Source organism: Myripristis murdjan, chromosome 15, assembly GCF_902150065.1.
Source record: "Myripristis murdjan chromosome 15, fMyrMur1.1, whole genome shotgun sequence".
NCBI classification, from domain to species: domain Eukaryota; kingdom Metazoa; phylum Chordata; class Actinopteri; order Holocentriformes; family Holocentridae; genus Myripristis; species Myripristis murdjan.
In genome coordinates this window covers 1,809,026-1,830,666 of record NC_043994.1, presented here as the reverse complement: position 1 = coordinate 1,830,666, position 21,641 = coordinate 1,809,026, and the positions used below count along the sequence as shown (strand labels likewise).

At 38.4% G+C, this 21,641-nt stretch overlaps 1 protein-coding gene across 4 annotated transcripts in view; it reads left to right on the top strand.

Moving 5' to 3' along the window:
* ltbp1 (latent transforming growth factor beta binding protein 1) overlaps positions 1 to 16,891 on the top strand; it is a 174,226-nt gene extending 157,335 nt beyond the window's left edge. For all 4 annotated transcript variants that reach the window (XM_030070903.1, XM_030070901.1, XM_030070902.1 and 1 more), the window contains 7 exons: positions 180 to 269; positions 4,203 to 4,331; positions 6,389 to 6,529; positions 7,247 to 7,432; positions 10,397 to 10,558; positions 14,026 to 14,175; positions 15,675 to 16,891. In XM_030070903.1, coding sequence (XP_029926763.1) covers positions 180 to 269; positions 4,203 to 4,331; positions 6,389 to 6,529; positions 7,247 to 7,432; positions 10,397 to 10,558; positions 14,026 to 14,175; positions 15,675 to 15,856 — 1,040 coding nt within the window. In that variant the 3' untranslated portion in view covers positions 15,857 to 16,891. The remainder of the gene's footprint in view (positions 1 to 179; positions 270 to 4,202; positions 4,332 to 6,388; positions 6,530 to 7,246; positions 7,433 to 10,396; positions 10,559 to 14,025; positions 14,176 to 15,674) is intronic.
* The last annotated feature ends 4,750 nt before the right edge of the window (positions 16,892 to 21,641 follow it).

Genomic DNA, 21,641 nt, shown 5'->3' with positions numbered 1-21,641 from the left:
TATTTATTTATTACTTTTGCTACATTTTTTCATAGCTCACTCTAAGGTGGAATAAGTTGTTTGTTTAAATGAGGACCTAATAATGCGACCACCATATCTATATTGTATACATGCTTGTACATCTAGTGACCATGAGAGGGATGCTAAACATCTGTACCTATATTTCTGTCTCTTTTCAGATCAGTTTAACCAGATTTGTCCATCTGGAAGAGGTTATATTCCTATTGGAGACTCTGTATATGGAATACCCACCCCAGACAGCTACAAAGGTAAGTTTGACTCACAAGAACAAAAATTTTATTTGTCTGCTCAGTGTAGGAGCAGTGTTTCTGTGCTAATGCAAAAAAAAAAAAAAAAAAAAAAAAAAAAAAAAAAATCTTTATTTCAGATTACATCATACAGGAAGCATACATGGGTTGTTGGTAAAAGGCTAAATGTTTCAAAAATTACAATGTTCTTCGGCAGCAATCGTAGCAGTCATCAGTGGACTTCTGGTGCTGGTGAATAAACTTTTAATATTTATTAAAAGTTACAGAACTGTTATTGGTAAGGTTCTATGTAGAAATTGTTGGTTTTTTGGTGCTTTGTAGATCCTTTTTTAGTAATCTTCAAGTGTCTTGTACAACCTTTTTTGATAACTTTTTGGTGTTAAACAGAACATTTTTGGTCACTGTGCAATCAGTGTAACCCATACGGTAATAGTCTGCCAAGTAAGTTTGTTTTGGATTTATTTCGGTTGCTGCGACATATGCACTGGTGTAGGCCCATCCATCTATCCATCTGTTCAACACTTAAGCCCAAGACCACATATCTCAAAATCTGTAGAGAGGATTACCATGAAATCTGGTGAGCACATTCATGTTTCTCAGGATGAATTCTGCCCGTTTTGGTGACCTCATGGCCTTTCGTCATTATCTTTCCTTTGGTGCCACTGCCAGGCCAAATTGTCGGCTTTGTACAGAAAATGTATCAAAAGGTAACTGTAAACTGTAAAATGCAAAAGGTAGAAATACTTGGCAATTCATTCACACTGCTCAAAGGGAGAGATCCTTAGTCAACAAGAGATCTTGATCCCAGTGATCCTATGATCCTATCTGTAGCACCATGCTCAGGCTGATCATTTGACCTATTCACGACATCTCTAAATGTAATGGACATTTTGCTGGGTAATTTGCTGAGTACACTCATACGTTCCAGGAAATGAACTCAACAATTTTAATGTCAACAATTTTAGTGTCGTCTCCACCTTTTTTCTAGCACCACCCTATAGGCCAAATAGGGTCAAATTTGACATCTCACAATCTGTTGGGCAGATTGCCATGATATTTGGTGAGAACATTCATGCTCTCCAGAGAAACAACCCTGTTAATTTTGGTAACCACATGGACTTTCCTCTAGCGCCACCCTCAGAACAAAATATCAAATTTGCTGTCTCATTTGCTGCAATTTGATGAGCATTGAGCATTGCTCAAATGGGACGAACAAAGGATGAACAAAGGACGAACCCTGTCAATTTTGGTGAGATCAAGACCTTTCCTATCATTACCATCAGGCCAAAATGTTCAAACCCCACTCTGCCACTAACTGCATCGCCCCAACATGCATGGGATGGCACATTTTGAGAGCTTATGCATCAATCTGTTTTTATTATTTATTTTACCTATTGTAATTGTTGTCTCACAGTCCCATATGTCCTAAATGTGAACTCTCTCAATCGTTTTCCAATGTGTTTATTTTTTATTTATTTATTTATTTATTTATTTATTTATTTTACTGCAAATGGCAAATAAACTGACTCTGACATACTTGTTATGCTATCCAGAACCATTTTTAATAATTTTGGTAACTTTTTGGCACTTTTTTTTTTGTTTGTTTTTGTAAACCTTTGGATACATGTAGAACCTTTACTGGCACCATTTTGGCATTCTAAGGAACATTCAAAATTTTATATGTAAAATGACAATGCCCAGCTTGCCAATAATAACAGAATAGGTATTCAGTGCAAAGGGCTGATAGACATCTTAAGAGCAAGATAGGTTTTTCCCTGATTTGGATCAAATTTCAGCTTTGAATTTTTGACTTGAATTATTGATTATGAGCTTTGGGAATGACCTGAGAACTCAGTGATCCTTGCCTCAGCTATCCATGTCATCTTTAATTAGAGGGATGATGTGATGTTGTAACAGCGCTGCTAGCTGCATGCCCAAGTGTGACTGTTGAAGCACTTGGCTGGAGCTGTCAGTCTGACATATTAGACATATGAGCTCCACATGTGTTCACTCCTCTTTCACTTTCCTCCCTCTTCCTCTCATTGTTCTCCATCCTTTTCTTCTCTTTTTATTCTGTCACGTCTCTGTTACACATATCTCACTTTTTTTTTCAGCACTCCCCTCCTGTCCTACCCACTACCTTCCAGTAAACAAGATATTGTGCTTTAAAAAAACTGTTTCATCAGTGCTAATTCAGTAACTTCATTTTGGAGAAGCAGTCAAGTGCAGGGAAAACTGTCACTGAACAAATGAGCGAGGGAGAGAGCAATTTTAAGGGACGTGTCAGGAAAACCATTTTTCAGGGCTAACTGACACCCGGCTTTTCTATTCTTGCTACAATACATGATGCTAAAACTAAAGAAGACCACAACATTGTGTGTTTGTGTGTATACCCTCACACTTAGCGGTGTTTGCACATGCCACTGTGCATTCTGTGCTTCCTGTGTATGAAGTCGGATTTCCACCATTTCCTTTGAGAACCACTACCTGCAACACTTACTTGGACCATTTGACATCGGATATAAACACCTGCTGACAATTAATCAGAATGGCCCTAACTTAAAAATCAGAAAATGGAATCAGTTATAAGTGAGGATAAATCATAAATTAGGAAACTTCCTTGGGTTCTTATATATTTTGACAATACAGTTACTGGGTTACAGTTTTTCAGACAGGTGTCCATACCTCCAAGGGGATCACTACAGTGTGGCAATACCTTCTCATGCCTGCATGAAGACAGCGTGGCCAACTTAGTGATTTTCAATGTTTTTGACTCCCCTGGTGACTGTTTAGCAACTTTCTAGTGAGTTTTGTTACTGAGTGCTGGATACTGGCTTAATCCACTCAAATAAACAAGGTTTTAGTTTAGTGATGTGTAGCAATTTTTTTTATTGTCCATAGTGGTGTTAAAAATGTTGGAAAACAGTTGAACAGTTTCCTTGTGTGGTCTAAGCTATTATCAGCTACAGCTGGCTGGCATGTGTCTGAAAGGTACATGGAACATGTGTGACAGAGGGGAGTGAAGAAAAAAATCTTTAAGTACTCAGGAGAAAGTTGCTGTTTTTGTCCTCCAACATGCATTCATGTGCTCAATGAAGAAAACAAATGGAAGCAAGTTACTGGTTAATTCTGGATGTTGATATCAAGAAAAATACCATCAAAACAGTAATTTGACCAAAATAATGCTAAATAATGTATGTGCATTTTAGTTCCAGAAAACACTGCTTGTAAAGTGATGTTAAACTTTATTTGAGTGGATAAAGTCTGGGTTTTTTGGGGTTTTTTGTTTTTTTGTTTTTTTTTCAAGAATGTTAGCTGAGGGGAAGTCCAGCTCAATGGCAAGAGGCTAACAGTTAGCATTTGGAGCATCCAGCCAGTATCCAGCACTCAGTAACAAGGAGAGGAAGAGAGCAACACTACTGTCCTACACAACAGCTAAAAGCTGTAATGACATATAGTGAAATGATCATATTTTCCAAAGTGAGCAAACTATCCCATCAGTGCTTTGACTTCAAGAGTATTTGGTGACAAATTTGTTCAACTGATGCCAAAAGCATTCCTCATACACAGCACACATATTGGTTTCCATACAAATTTGGGTATGAAACCTTCTAGCAACTTTTAATGACCTTTTAAGCAGGTCATAACTACTTTCCCTGGAGATTCAACACTGCTTATAAACTGAATCTGGTTTAGGTGTTGCACAGACACCATTTATGCAAGTGCTGCATGAATTCTACATTTACACCACACTTAAATGAAGACATTTTGAAATGTTACAGCAATGCTGTTGATCTAAATCCGGGATGTACATTGTATGTCTGTGAAAAGCCAGTGTTGGAATAGAACATTTATGTTATGTGTGTGAGTTTGTGCACTCGCAGTGTGTATAGTGTTACACCCTTTTTTGTACTCTTTCTGCCTTTTTTGCAGATGCAGATGAGTGTGCGTTGTTTGGCCAGGAGGTGTGTAAAGGAGGCTTCTGTCTGGATACTCTGGGCAGCTACGAGTGTTACTGTAAGACCGGCCATGACTACGACCCCGCCAAGTTGGAGTGCAGAGGTCAGGGTTGAACAAAGCTCATCATGGCTGTGTGTTTACGTGTATGTGCAAATCAGAACATATGTGTGGCGAGTCTCCACCTGACTGTTAAATGCAAACTCTTTGGCTTATGTGTTCGGATTTCATGTTCCTTCTCAGTATTTAAATAACATTACTACCATAACTATTAATAATATAAATTTTATTTATATGAATAATATAATGGCTGCAGATTTGCAAGGAATTCCATGTGCTACAAGGTGCAGGTGCTAGATGAACTCAGTTGTAAGAATAAATGTTTTCTAATGTTTGTAGAGTCTTGCAGAGAATGATGCTTTATGATTGCAGTATTTTAAGATGTTAACACAGGCTTCAGGGGGCTGATTTACATTGCATTATAAAGAGTGCCTGTTGCCCTGTGGTGTAACATAGGAACCTTTCCTTTTTGTTTGGGAGAGGGCGGCTATGTATGATCTCACCTACGGGACCAAGTGAGCCAGGATGGCCACTGGGGGCTAAATAGATCACAATGCTCCCAGACCACCACTTAGGACATGCCTCCACCCAGTCTTGTGGTGTTCTGCAACATCAGCAACGTATTATTCAGAAAGGACAGGGTGGAGAGCACAGCAGCTAATGCAGGACACCAACCACAGGGTGGATGCAAATGAGAAAAGCACATCCACGTTTGACATCAAGGATCATACCAAAAGCCCAACCAGTTACAAATTAAGTTTATCCTAATTCCTTAATGTGAAAAACACATGATTGTATTTTAAGGCTTCCACATTTAATTTCCACAGTTCTATAACTGCTATAAAGCCATGAAGCCACTGTGAGTAAAAAAAAAAAAAAAAATTACTCAAAACCCTACTCAAAGTTTATTGTTTATCTGTGGAAGCTTGGTATTTGTAGAGTAATCTCCCCATCTGGACTACCACTGGAAGGAAGCAGAAAAAGCTAAGCGCCACAATATTATAGGCCTTTTAGGCTTTCAGTTTAAATAATTCAGTGGTCAGGTAATAATCTTTGACTTTTTCATATAATGTGATACTACTTAATGTGATACTAATTTGTGACTGTTATAACGCAGTAATTATTGACGGTAGAGCTTTTCCATTTGCTGTTCTAAATACCCAGTGTAGTGGAGTTCATTCTCTAGAATGAATATAATTTATTTCTAATTTAATGTAATTTATTTAGTTATCATTTGCTGTTAGTGGTAAGGATATGTAAGGTTAGAATAAAGGAAAATCTGTTTTATTAAACAAAGTGACAGAAGAGGACTGGGGAGAGAGCAACGCCCAGTAGAGGTTTTTGGTTCTTGGATGCTGTGGTTTTTGGTTTGAGGCCCATTATGCCTGACCTGAAGAGTCATAATACAATTTAAGAAAACCACCGCAGGTCTGGCCAGAAGCCTCATCTTCTTTATATGTGCAGATGCTTTTAAATATTAAGGAGTGGAGGGATGGTATTTTCGAAATAGGCATGGTCTGAATGACTGTTTGATTCATTATTCAACTATGACACTGGCTATATGTAGTTATGAAATGTGAAATGTGTATCTATATCCTACATATTCCAAGAAAATGGACAGAAGGACAGATGTCAGCTTTTATTTAAGGATTATAATTCTATAATATTTGACACCTGAATCTGAATCTGAATCTGAATCTGAAGCTCATACACTTGGTCAGCTATGAAGTCTTACACTCATTGTGTGCTGGCTGCAGCAGGCAATGTTTCATACCATAGACCAAAACATATTTCCTTTTTTGAGCTGAAATAGGTTGGAAAAAGTTTTTCAATGATAAAAAAAAAAAAAAAAAAAAAAAAAAACCTAGTTGTGAGGGAGTGGGAACTAAATTGGCTAAGTGAGTTATGTTAAATGAGTGTGTGTGTGTGTGTGTGTGCACAAGCACACGCGCGCGTATGCATGTGTCTACCTTTGTTTGTGGGTGTGCAGGATCATTAAATGCAGCTGGCATTGTAAAAAAAAAAAAAAAAAAAAGGTCTGCACAATTTCTATTGATGATTTTTTTTCTTTAAATGCTTCTTTTTCTCTTTTTTCCCTTCAGACATCAATGAGTGTCTGGATGAGTCAGTGTGTGCTGGGAGAGAATGCCTGAACACAGACGGTTCATACATGTGTTTCTGTTCACACCCCATGGAGCTGGACCCCGTCAGCAACCGCTGTGTCTTGGCCTCTGACATAGCCGGTAAGTAAGCCTCTTTTAGCAACTATACACTTTACTGTTTAACAACTGTGGCAAAATTAAAATGACACAGTTACTTCTGCATACTTCAGTATGGAAGAGGAGTCAGAATTCTGAGATTAAAGTCAGATTTCCAAGGGGAAAAAAAAGTTAGAATGCTGAGCATCCTGGGGGTGCGGGGTGGGGATTGTGAGAAAAAATTAAGAATTCTGAAATTAAATAAAAAAAAAAAAAGGTCTGAATTTTGAGATTAAAGTCAGAAGTCTGAAAGAAGCAGAAAAAAAGTCAGAATCTCAATATTTTGAAACTGATGTTCTGACTCGGAATTTTGAGATTAATCTCAGAATTTTGCTGGTTTGTTTCTTGCTTGGCCCTAATCCTCTTCTGTACTTCTGAGTACTAGAATATCCCAAATACTTGCTATGTGGAAAATTCCACTCAGTACAGTAAATAAAGGTTGCAGGTGAGTTGGCAGTGTGCAGGACTTCAGTTGTCTTTAAAATGCCTGTCCACAATAGCCTCCAGAAATGTCGCACATCTTATTTCTAACATGTCTTCATTGTGGTTGTATGACCATAAATTACATCAGAATATTGCCAAGTGCATTTCTCTATTTTTGTCTTTTAATGAAAGTATGAAATGTGGCCTTTTTACACAATACAAATGAACACTAGTTAGTGCTAGTAAGTGCTGTATGTATCTGTGTGTTTTTGTGTGCAGTTTCAGAGCACCGCAAGGCAGAGCAGGTGGACTACCTGGGTATCTGCTGGCAGACGCTGACAGACAGTATGACCTGCACTCAGCCACTGGGACCCAACAACAGGAAGACCACATATACAGAGTGCTGCTGTCTGTATGGAGAGGCCTGGGGCATGGATTGTGCCCTGTGTCCACCCAGAAACACTGGTACACTCACTGCTTTCAACAGTGGTACACACTGCCGCTGCTAATTCCAGGGTTATTGGGGTTTTTCCTCATATCCTTCATTCCCTTGCTGTTTTTCACTGCATATTTCAATGGGGTCAGTTTCCTGAACAGAGCTTTAGGCAAACGTTATGTATTGCCTCAAGTTATCTTGTAACACCTTATTAACTCATCATTAGCTAATGAACATTATGAATAGCACACACACAGTATGTGGCTCTGTTGTGGCCATAAACGTAGATTTTTCCTCCCTGCTATGGTAATGTCTGGGGAATATTCAAAGAAATTATGGAATTTATACCATTACATCAGCATGTATGTAATAAATCCAGTGTAGTGGAAGTGTAGTGCAGGCGTCATCTACACTGCATGTGTACTAAAACTAAAGGAAAGCCGTTATGCCAGTGTTATAGCTATACTACATGTGTTTAACTCATAAAATTTCATGAAATGAGCATGAAATCTGGGGCACAGATTACATGTCGTGACCACCAATTATATGAATGGGCCCTCTCTTCCACCCAGCACAAAGTGGCACCAAGCATGTCTTCACTAGTTTCCAATCAGTGCAGTTGTAATTTTCCTGTCCAGCGTCCATGTTGTGTAAATAGCAAAGTGTCTTGTGTCCATCTGAGCTCAATGGGCTGTTGCTCTGTAAATGAGCTGTGCTCAGCTGCAGTGTTGCTGCGTTGCTGTCTGGAGGCAGCTGAAAGTTTGAACCTTATTGACTATGTAGGTTCTCAGTCATCCAGATTGTTGTTATCCATGTAGGGTTGATTCGAGGTCAGCTGGACTCTTTGTAGATTCTTGAAGACGTTTCATTCTCATCCAGGAAGAACTGAAGAAACTTCTTGGAACGTCTTCAGGAATCTACAAAGAGTTCAGTTGACCTTGTTTCAACCCTACATGGTTGATGCTCATTTTCAAGATAGTAATGGTGGCCTACATAGGGGGCGCCAGTGGGCGTCCACTTTGCTTGTTCCACACACAGGGACACTGCTTCACCTTGTGCACTTTCACTTGATGCATGAGCAGATCCATTTCCTCTGCAGAGAAGCCTTCCTTCTTACCTGGAGAATCCTCCATTATAACAGCAACCCACCAAGGTGTGACACACCTGGCTTTTAAAGGGGATAGGAGCTCTGATTGGTTTACTACATGTTACGCCCAAAACACAGCCATGACTAATGAAGAGACTCAGTACAAGCCTTTTGAACCAGGCGCCTTGAGCAACCAGCCTGTTTTCCGCTATTAAAATAGCAAAAGTGGACTTACACACATCCTAAATGCACTTGTGCCATGCTCTTCAGACTGAATTTATTTCAAATGAACACTGCATAATCCAAATTAGCAGCAGAATGATTTGAATGTATACAAGGCAATGTATTATCATAAATGCTAAGTAAAACTTGTTAAAAAGCATTGTTGACAATCATTTTCAGGATGTGCGTTGAGTTTCTTGTGTTTGATAGCATAGCCACAGCAGAAGCCACAGCACAGTGGTATGTTTCTTGACGTTAAAGCTAGCAGAAGGTATGTTAAGCAATATTATGTGCAGTTTTGTGTAGTAAAAAGACCCCTTGCTATATGAAAATTTATATTTCTGGTTTCCTTCCGCTATAGAATTTTATAACCAGCCTGTTGTTATTTCCTGGTTTGAGCTTTCTAAATTTTTTGTATCGGCCAAACAGTGAGCTCCTTCACTGCCTTGGTTTGGTCAGATTTTACAGGCTAAGATATTGGATCCTGAGGATATTGTCTTGTGTCATTATTATGACATGGTTTGCATCTCTTTTCCATTAAGCACACACTCCAGTTTATGTAGATGATGCCTCCACACATGCAGACACAAGCAGTGTTTCCTGCTCACATGCCTGTGATAAAATCTTCATTTGGAGGGGAAGCAAGTTGCTAAGCCAGTACCCAAGCTGAGTATTCATGTTTTCACCTCCCTAGGTTCCTCAACTGTCTGCTAAACTAGGCGAGGATGGCATTGGAATTACTTTCAAGTTCCTGTGAAACTACTGACATTGGATTGATGTGACTCCATTTTACAGGAGAGGAGCCCTCGCTAATTTTTCAAACCTATTTCTGTTTTTTGCGTGACACTTATGGTCGTTATTGAAGTATTTTAAGAAGATAAATTGTGGTTTTGTACTTGGCTGTGGTCCCTCACTTTGTTCTTCCTTTGCCTTTCTCTCAAAGGACATCTGCCCCATCTCTCTTTCGCAGTCTGCCTTTCCCTTTCATTCATGCCATATTTTGAATATGCTAGTAACAGTAGTAATAGGAATAATTTACTCTTTCTTTCTCCTCCTGTCATTCTAAGATAAAATGAAACTTTATTTAGTCACATGAGGAAACTGAGTCATGGCAACCACAAATTAGAAAAATAACCTGGAAGATTTAAATTTGAAGTTGTGAAAATGTGAAGTCGAAGTAGCAGCATTAGTACTGGTAAATGAAGCAGTACTTAGCTTTGATAGTAGTCACAGTAGTAGTTGCAGTAATAGATTTAACTCTTTCAAACCCAGGAGCCTTTTATTTTCAAAGGTTTTAATTCACCAAACAAAAAAAAAAAATCATTTTGTTTATTTTTCTTGTTTTTTTTTTACATAATTTTTGGAGGAAATTTCTAAATTATTTTCTTGTATTTTTCTTATTTATATATGTATAAACAACTTATAAGAAAACTATTTATCATTCATCATCAGTCATTTTGTGTGTTTGAAAAGTTCTAATGGAGGAGAGATGATACTATGGGTGCATACTATGATATATATATGTACACACACACACACACACACACGCACACACACACACACATATATATATATATGTATGTATGTATGTATGTATACATAGATAGATAGATAGATAGATAGATAGACACACAGATGTAATTATGATTTATGCATCATTTTGCTCTGTCTACCTCTCTTCCAGAGGACTATGCCTCCATGTGTAACCTGCCTATGGGTGCTGGCCGGCGGCCATATGGGCGTGACGCCCTTGTTGCTGGCCCAGTCCATGAATATGAAGTCAGCCCAGACTATGCACCATCACCTGACCAGCAGGCCGTCCTACCCCTTTACGAGGAAGAGGAGAGTGAGTATTTGTGTTTTATGTGTCCTTTATGCTAACAGAGGAATAGCATTGAAACCTGAGAGTCTTTTACAAGAGCAACCTGGAAAAGAAATCTGTGGGTCTGTGGTGAAGACTCATGTTAAGATCATACAAAGAGTGGAGGGTTTGCAACAAGTATGGTCAAGGCCATACAGACAGATAGCTTCTGTGGCGTAGAGTTTATTCCAACCAAAAACTACATCAGGCGATTGGCACTGTAAAGCAGAAAGGAGGGACTAAACAGTGAAAACACTTGCAGGGGTATTTGGTTGGAATGAAAACCTGCAGCCTCTTGGCCCTCTGTGGCACCAGTTTGACACCTCTGCTTTAAAAAATTACAAAGTGAAGTTTCCAAATCAGGATTTGCAGGGGGAGGCAGTTCCACAAAGTGATACCAAAGAAGTAAAATGCTGCGGGTGAGTAGGTTGGAAGCGTGTATGTACCTCCACAGTGGCCAGACAGCCAGGCTGTCTAAGAGCAATAAGACAGGGCCCGGGTTCAGATTCCCAGATGATGCCTGTTGACTCAAAGAGAAGTGACAGTGCTTTGCTGCCATCTTGTGGCCATTCAAATATCTACATGTTAGTATAAGAACCTGTGAGGGAATATGAATGTTTTGTTAATAACTGGTTTTGAATTGAAATCTTGCATTTCATAAAAAGTTGTTACATGTAGTGGTTTTAATCATTTCATGCATTGTGTACACTTCAAACATTTAAAAACCATTTTAACAATCTACATTGATTAGCATGCCCAAAACCACCACTGGGTTAACTTACCCTGGCATGTCTACATTTCCAAATGATTATTGTTTTTGTGTCTTTGGAATATAAAGAGAGTCAGATAACAAACATATTTTTTAGAGAAAGGAGATGTAAGGAATAGCTTTAGCCAGGTTTTGTGAACATATTATCACATATGTGCCCACTGCAGTGACGTCATGCATCAGTTGGTACATTTTTCCGCTGAGCTTCACTATGTTTTCATTTGTGTATTACTATGCAATTCAAATGTAATACACATTTTCCAGAGGTTTTTTTTTTTTATTTTTGGCATTTCAACTTTATTTGACAGTCACAGTAGGGAGAGACAGGAAAGGCAGGGGAGAGAGGGGGGATGACATGCAGCAGAAGGGCCTGGGGTCAGATTCAAACCCAGCACACTGCAGTCAGGACTCAGCCTTGGTGCATGGTACGCGCTCATATCCGGTGAGCCACCAGGGCGCCCAACACTTGTTCCAGAGTTATGATGTGAAATTACACTGTTTAGCTGACTGCAGTCCACTTAGATATACCTATTCATGATAGATTCAGGTTTAAGTATGCCCGTGTATACTGTATCATACCTCTACATCCAACTGTGGAAGTATTGTAGTTGTTACACAGCGACAAACATATCCCAATAACAATAATAATCATAATAATGGTAAAAAATAATTCTACTGTTACAGAAGTGATACAGTGTTCCTTTGAGTTATTTGTTGCAGGGTTTTGGTTTAGAGACACAAATTCCCTGCTGGTCTATGGGTAATTTCACATGATTTTATACTTTACAAGTACAACCAGTGTGTCAATGTAAAATTAAACATGATACCTTGTAACAATTAAACAAATGAGGAAATGTTGATTGGTAGCTCCTATCTAAGGCCACTGGAATCTCTTACTTGATAACAAGTCCGTTATAATAATCATTTGAGAAATAAAAGTGAACAGTAGTTTAACACCCCAGTTCAGAATTGAGCAATCCAGTGTGGAAAGCAATGGGCAAAAGATGACGGACCATATAGTCAAAATCACAACACTTTCTTTGATGGTTTCTCCTAATAAAAAATAATAAATTGATCTGAAATGAGGTTGAAAGCAGAGGGAGCCAACAGTCAGTTTGCGAGGGAGGAGCAGGATATCTGTGGTAGGGTGTGTTCGACTGAGTGTGATGAAGCCAAAACTATCACGCCAAGCACTGCCGTTTTACAACCAAAAATACATTTCACATGAACATTTCAACTTATAGCATCCATCCACATCCATATGACGTGACAGTGAAGTTTGTACCATGACGTTGTTTAAAGACCAACAAAGTCTGCATAGGAAGAAGGTTGGGGTGGAGGACATGACTTTCATTTGGAAGATCTGCATTCGATTCTCATGTCAAACTCAGTGTTCCTTTTTAGCCACCTAACATTGGCTGACCGTTTACTAACCCTAACTATAACAACAAAACATTTTCTAACCTTAACCATGACCCTTTCCTAACCTTAACCACAATGATAGCTAGCTAACCTTAGCTAACAAGCTAACAAAGCTAATGAAAGTAGCTAATGAGTTAATGAAAGTGGCTAAAGCTAAGTTGAGAATTGAGTGCACTCAATGCAATGTTCATGCTCACACCAGGAACACCTGCTCATCTAATGGACTGTGTAACTTTATATGTATAACTGTGTAACTATATTTAAAAATGGCCTCTATGCTTTCCTCCTTCCATGCCCTTTTTGCACTCTGTATATTCCCCCTTTGCACTGCCTTGAAGCTCCTTTGTCATTTGGACCTGAACCAGAGGTTTGTGCACTTGATGTCATTGTTCTCCCCTGAATTGATCTTTGCTTGTGGTGTACAAAAATCTCATATACGTTGCTTGGGAATTATTGTTTTTCAAATCAATTCAGTTCAGTTTTATTTGTATAGTGACAAATCATAACAAAAGTTATGTGTTACAGTGGCAAGGAAAAAAAGCAGAGCCCACCCAGCTCAGGGTGACAATAATAATGTTGTTGGTTTAGAAACGTGTCATTTCAATGTTTCCGTGGTTTGCAGAAATGTAAAATATCAGTATTTTATTCTGGTGACTGTGTTGCAGACAAGTGAACACAACCAGACTCGCTCACTGTTGCGTGTGTGTCAGGTTAAGTCAGGGGTGTCCAATCATGTGAAGTCACCTAGTGGAGGTCTTGGTTGGAATGAAAACCTGCAGCCTCTCCCCTCCATGGCACATGATTGGACACCCCTGGGCTAAGTTAACTGCAGGTTGGAGGTCATGCCCAAGCATACCTGTATACCATTAGCCAATCACCACACATGGAGATCACAGCCAAGACTCACCAGTCTAGTCTAGTGAACAGCATGAACTGATGACGCCACTTGGATAAGGAGTGAAACGTCTTTTAAGACATATAACTAAGTCTAGTTGACCTGATTCCATTTCCATGAGACATCCTGATTAAAGGTTGGATTGCTAATTCCAGGTCCAAATCCTCAAGATCAGAAATTGTAATCTGTTCCAGAAAATACAATTTTCAGATTTAATCCATCTGGATCACTTTTTGGTGGATAAGTTTTCAAAATGAATTATTGATGTTAAAATGATTCACACAGCAAATTTATTCAAGTTAGCCTGCTGTTTAGTTGATTTCACGTCTTTATCTGAGGATTTGAGGTTCTGTTTGTGCCCTACAGGACCATACCAGGCCTTTGAGGGTTTGCGAGCAGAGGAGTGTGGGATACTGAATGGCTGTGAGAATGGCCGGTGTGTTCGAGTTCAGGAGGGTTACACCTGCGACTGCTTCGATGGATACACCCTAGACATGTCACGCATGGCATGCATTGGTAAGAGATAAACAAGCAATACTCAAAAACAAAGGGATGACTTTCTAGCCCAGAGACCATTTCACTCTGCCCAGTTTCAAGTCCTCAAAACCCAACAGTACTGCTGCTTTTAGGAAAACTAATGTGGACGACTTTATTCCAGTGATGGAATACTGCTGTGAAGACAGTCTGAAGTCTCTGAAAGTTCATTTTCATTTCATAGTGGAATGAATGGAAACCAATGGTGGGAGAAAAGGATAAAATGTCTGTTAATTGTAGAATTAACAGACATTTTATCCTTTTTATGGTCAACCATTGGCCAGTATGCAACTTCATGGTTTGAAGGTGAATGCTGCCGCTCAGCTCTCCACCAGCAATACAACACCACAGACAAGACCTTTAACTGGCCTCCACTGTCAGTTTGGTTGCTCTTGGAAACACAATCAAACTCATGTGAACAAGCCTCTCAGCATCTCTAAAGCTTTACTGGTTCATGTGAACTCTAAAGTGGCAAGCCTGTGAAATGATTTTGGAGTGCAGTGGTGAGGTCGGTGTTAGGTAAAGGGTATAATTTTGAGTTATCAAGAGCCCTCTTGTTCCCTGAATAAGAGGGTTGTGCAATAATTATGTTTTGGTCTTCATATGCCATCTTATGAATTAACATATCCTCTCCTGTGTACCTGCAAGCACTGAGCTCATTTTCATGACAGCACAATAATGCACTTTATGATGGTGTAGGACAGTGGTTTTGAAAGTGGGTCCCTGGGGACTCCCAGAGGCCCTTGACGGTCTTATAGAGGGCCCTCAGCAAGATTAGGACTAGTTTAATTTTACCTCGATCCATAATCACTGATCTAATGATTAAGTTTATTATTTTTAAAATTAGAAATACAATTTTCTTGTAATTTTTTAAAAATATTTGATGAAAAAAGTCTTTGTTGTTGTTTAGGCTAAATTTAGTTTCTAGTAACCAGTGTTTCTGTCCAGTGTTTGTTTTTAATAGTAGCTTGCTAATATTAACTTGCTAGCTAATGTTTCAGAACCTTAACCATAAACTTTCCTATAACCTTTTTCCCAAAATTAACCAAGTCATTTTGGTATTCTGCCCATGAGTTTTTCAGCTAATGAGCTAATGTTCCTGTATACTCAATAATTATGTAACATCTGCACATGAGTTTATGTTGTACATCTGCTGTCCACAGAAGTTGATGTTGACTGGCATGTAATACTGGACTTTTGTGTATGCACTGCATGTAATTTCAAAGTTATTGTTATTATGATGTTATTTATACACAGATTGATGAGACCTGGTTGGTTACCCGCAGAAGTAGAACATTATAAAATCAGGTTTCAACCAAAAATTCAAATCTGAAAATCGACAGATTTTGACTGTATGCTGTGAAATGTTTAGCATGATTTACTAAATGGTTTGTTGCAACATAAAATGTGGGTAAACTGGGCCAAACATTCAATATCACTCTTCTTTCCAATTAAATGTTGCGTTTTTCCTCTGCCTCCAGATGTGAACGAGTGCTTGGAGCTCAACACTCGGATGGTGCTGTGTAAAAATGCCAAGTGCATCAACACCCAGGGTTCCTACCAGTGTGTGTGTCTGCCAGGCTTCACCACCTCGGAAAAACCAAACTACTGTGTGGAGGCAACAACACACACAGCACCGACAACACAAGCACACACACAGTGAATGTGGACAAACACTAGGGGGACACAAGAAACACTTAACACACACACACATACATATGCACACACACATACACACTCAGACACACACTCTTATTAATCAAAGCCCATATAATCTGCACTGTATAAAATACACACATAATGAAATGAGCAAAAAAGTAATTTACTTGAGATGAAGATTCAAGTTAATCTATGTGGTGCCTATGTGGGGACGAGAAACACAGCATTGTATAAAATGTATTGTCTGTTTTGTCTGTTCCTTTTGTAAGTTTGTTTCTTATTTTGTTTTAAAAGGAGTTTTATGCGTGTTAAAGGGGGCCTTTTGCTCATTTAACGCACCGACAAACCCTATGGACTCTTACTGGGGGATCGAGTTTTGTTTTCTACCCAGTCAAAATCAGTGTGGATATTTAATTCTGTGAAGAGGCCAGCTTTCTGTTCCCTCTCTTCCTCCATCGTCATCCCTCTGTCTGCCATTAAGCTTGTTTCTGCACCATGGCTTCACTCAAATGTGCAGTATGCACATTTTACTGTACTAAAGCATGTTGTTAAAGTTAAGTCTTTGGAAATAAGCTTTTGGGGCCTTTTTGTTTTATGATGATAATAAAATGCAAACGTAAAACTACTTCTCTGGGACAATGGCAGGTTTAAGTCTTTCTTTCTTTTGTTCTTTCTTTCTTTTCATTTTCTTCATCTGCCCTGTGGAGCAGTCATATTCCCCTCCTTTGGTTATTCCTTGGCTATATTTCTTTGGTTTTTGTATTGTTTTGTTTTGTTTTTCAGATGAATGAAATGAAGTTTTGCTTTATGTGTATTTTCCATACTTCTCTTTTGTCTGCATTTTACTGCAAAGTCTTGCCAGGTTGCAAAGCTGCTATGGGACAGCGATGGGAGGAAAAACTTTTGTACATTTAAACAGAAGAGTGGAGACAACAGCTGATGTATTTGTAATTTGTACATGAATAAAGCTCTTGTATGGATATTCATATTACAATGTATATTAAACTCCTCGGTAATAAATCACAAATTGTGATATTTATACTGGCTGACCTGTCATTTTTTACCACTGAAGATGTAACGCTGCACCGAGGGGTGTAACAGAGGATCAAGTCAGCTAAGCTCAGTTTATACCACCTTTTTATTTGTGGAAAAGAGCTGAGCTTTCTAGGCTGACATGAATTTTTATATTGTAATTTCAGAGGGTACATGCTGTAATAGTCACTAGCATCATTGGCTTATGAGGCTGGGGACTGTGAGGTAAACAAATGCACAAATTAATGATTCTTTTTGTGTAGCACCATTGATTAGTTTCTTTTGTTTGTGGTTGTTTGCCTGAAAATGAACACCTACTGAAGGCCATAGTTTATAGTGAGCACTGCATCACTGGTTGTATCCCACACTGTATGATGAATTCAATGTAGTTATGCAGTGCTTCTTGTTAGCAGAACAGGGCAGAAAACAAAATAATAGTCAAGAAGTGTACTGATGATCCAGTTATGTATATTCACCGAGATTTCTGTCTAATACAAAGAACGTAAATAGGTCTTCTGGAGGACATGCTAGTAATAGATATTAATAAATTCATGAACATAAATATTTATATATATATTTATATATGACTTTTCAAAGTGCACATTACCCATTGGCATCATTTGATGCCATGGTGGACAGTTTCTCTAATGTTATGTGTCAGGTCACTGATCATGCTGCTCAGACTACCAAAGGTATAAAAAGCCATGGAGTACCAAAAGCACCTTGCAGGGACAGTGACAAAGTCAGGAGGGCAAAAAGAATCTGCCAGACAGCTGAATGCAAATGCAAAAGAAACAAATCAAAGTTGATTTTGAGAGCTATAAAAACATACTCTACTGTTACAACAAAGATATGAAATCTGCCAGACAAACCTACATTTCCCAGTTGATTAACAATTATCAGAATAATACAAAAAATTTCTCTGGGGTTCCACAAGGGTTTCCTTGGACCACTTTGTACATGCACCCACTTAGCATCATAGTAAAGAGGCATAATAGGCCTATATCTTATTATTCATTATTATTCATATGCCGATGACACCCAATCTGGTGATCTCAGTCCTCTTAACAAACTAGTTAACTGTACTGATTTTATTAATTGCTGGAGTTCAGGAAACGTTTTGCAGCTGAATACAGACTAGACTGAGATACTCGTAGTCGGACCTAAAAGTTAGAGACAGGAAATTTATTCACACTTTCTGTCTCTGAAAGCCAGAGACCAAGTCAGAAATCGTACCTTTATTTTGGATCCTGATCTTGGTTTTGAACAGTGTTTAATTGCTTAAAAATGTTATAAAAGTTACAGCACTAATATCTCAACCTGACTCTGAGAAACTGGTTCATACATTCATTTCTATCAGGTTAACGTTCTATCTGCAGTCAGCAGGACTCCAGCTCATTCAACATGCAGCAGCCAGAGTCCTTACATGCATTGAACATATCACTCCAGTACACAAATCACTTCACTGGCTTCCAGCACATTACGGAATCACCTTCAATATTCTGACAATAATCTATAAATCTCTTAAAGGTTTAGCTCCTCAGTACATTTCTGACTTGCTGGCTAACTGTGACCCGACCTGTGGCTCTGTGATAGAGCAGAGGTTTCTCTTTGATTGTGTTGATGTTTTGGGCTATTTAGTTGCTGTCTGATGTTGTATATGTGTTGGGGGTGGGGTTCATTGATACAGAATTTGTATTTTACTCATGCTTATATTGTCATATTTATATTGCTTATGTTACCTATATTCTCATGTTTAATTTGGTATATAAATAAAAATGCCATTACCATTTAAGTTTGAAGGGTTTTTTACCGGTGATTTTCCTGTTGTCTTTCTTTCTTTTTCATTTAATGCCAATTTTCTTGTAATTGCGTATGTAGAATTTTGATGACTATGAATGTAAATGTCATGTAACTATATTTTTTGGTTTCTTGTAAAAATAAAGACTTGTGTCATTATTTTATTTTTATTTTTTATTTTTGTTTATTTTTATTTCATTTTATTTCATTTTATTTTATTTATTTATTTGTGTCTTTTTTGTCTTTTGTGTCATTTTAATGGTAATTTCCTTGCACTTTTTTCTTTTTACAATTTGTAAAAATGTAAGTTTTGGGTAATTTGTTGGAAGGGTTAAAAAGGGGGACCAGAGAATGTGCTCCAGCTCTCAGTATCCCACTGCTCAACGTCAGAATGGAAACAGATTCCATCTTGGCCACTGAACAGTGGACAAACTCTTTACCCAAGTCCAACTTTGCCCATGCAGTTGACATGTGCTTTGTAGACCTGCTAAAGGCTTATGACCATGTGCCCTGAGATGTCCTTTTGTGGTCTGCTGCAAGAATATGGGATGCTAGTGTCACTGCCATTTGGTCCCCATATAACTGAAGCCAACCTCATCTCCAAAGGCTGTTTTACTCCAAGGCTGTACTTTGTTACCAGTTCTCTTTCCAAGGTACAGTCTGAGATTGGAGGATGTCGAGTATGGTAAACTAAAGTTTGTGTCTGCTTTTTTTGAACAATATTGTCCAGCCAGCTTCATCGAGCGGTGACCTCCAGCATGCACTGGGGAGGTTTGAAACAGTCACAATGAAGATCCGCACCTCCAAGCCATGGTTTTCTCTTGGAGAAAAAAGTTGGTTTGCCCCCTCAGCAGTTGTCTGTTTACTGGTTGATCTTACTTCCAACTGGTCACAAGCTTTGGGTAATGAAGGAATGAATGAGATGGTGGATAGAAGCAGCTAACATGAGATTCCTTTGGAGGACTTAGGAACCAAACACAGTAGAAAAACACTTAAGGTGTCATTTCCTACCAACTTTAGGGTGCCCATTCTGTTTATGATACCTCTGAAATCACTAGAATTCAAGAATATGCATTTAGATCAATGTGGAGGTCAAATTATGCAGACAAAGGGAGGTGAACAGTGCAAAAAGGTAGTTTATTTCCAAAATAATATGAGTAATGATGATGTTAAAAATGATTATAACAATAATAATGCCAATAATAACAATAATAATTATCATAAGTTATTTTTAATTGATTTATTATTTAACTTTTTAATAATTTATTTTTAACTTTATATTTTTTATACAGAAAATTTCATTGAACCTAAGGTCGCTTTACAAAACAAAAAACCATCAAGGGATGGAGAAGTGGCAAACAGACAACATGACGGTCCTTTAATGTCAGGATCACAAAATGGCAATGATCTAAAATCTTAACAATCCCCAGAACAAAAACAGAGATCTGTACACTTAAGTGCAGCTTTGACACACGAGCACCGTCCAGTGCACCCTTTCTGGCAGTTGCAGCGGATCAGCTCATGGCAAGACTTTGCTGCTTCAGGGGGAGTGGTCCAGAGTGGCTGCCACCCAGTGGTTTCCTTTGTCCAGCCCCAGTCAGATGGTTCTGGCATCTCTGGATCCAGGACCAGTGACTGGTTCCAAATGTTGGCCTGAAAGCAAGTACGCTTGATGTGCTGTTTGAGCGCAGCCTGGGTTGGAGGGATGTTTTCTAAACTCCTGGACTTCAGGGAGAAAAGCTGTTTCCTGGCATCATTCACTTCCATGCTCTCACTGGTTCGGTCATACATGAGCACCACAAATCGTTCCAGCAGTAACATGGAATCTTCACTGACCTCACTTGGTATGCACAGGAGTTCCTGGAAAGCATCACTGACCTCTGGGAAAGACTTCCATGTCTCCCATGCACTCTTCTTTCCACGGCCAGCAAATGCAGACACAGTGTCACATGCAGTGAAAGTGAAAGTGTACCAGTCAACTTGATTTCTGAAGATCAGATGAAGGCTACCAGTCATTTCCACTATGGTCTCTTTTGCTCACAGTAAGTATTCAAAGATATTACAATTATATTTTACAACAATATATTGATGCTCTAAAATGCAGATGTGACACCTGATAATTTGCACATTTTGTTTCTCATGGAGAATTAGATTCTAAGTTTTTAAAGAGTCATTTTGCACCCAGTTTGAGCCTCTCTCTGCCTGCTGCATGATTTTGCAAAATGACATATCTATAGAGAGACAGTCCTTGAGGCAGCGACATCACTTGAGCACCAGTTCCTAATTTTAACCACCAGAGGGCAAACTGAGACAAGTTTTTGTTTAAAAAAAAAAAAAAAAAAAAAAAAAGGCACATTAGTGTTCAAATACTGACAACTGTTCAGCTTTAATTATAGAGTCTCAGGGAAGCTGTTCTGTTTTAAATAGGCTTGCTATATATATATTGTGGATTTATAATTTTGATAAACCTGATCAAACATAAATTACTTGTAGGTGAATTTATTGGTATTTTATATTGGTAATTTTATTACATTATTTTTGCATCATACTCAAAAAAACCTGATTATACTGATCAATAACAAATGTTATTTGAATAATAGCAAATACATTGAACATTTCCAAGAATAATTACATGATAGATAAATCACTACACATGTGTGCATTAACAATGCTCACTGGTAATTTAAACAGTGTAGGCTATTCTCTTAGGTCAGTTAAAGATACAATATGTAATTCTACAGAGATTTAGCACCATCAAGTGGTTAGTAGAGTATGAGAGTTAAATGAGTCAAGAGTTAAATGAGTATGAGAGATAAATAGTACTTTTTAAATCATTTTTATCACAGCATCTTGACTATTCTGAAAGCTCAAAAGCCAAGCAGCCATCACAGTGGATTGAACAGTATTGGTCAACAGCACGTATCAATCCCTGTTACTGTGTTATGTTCATTTGCACA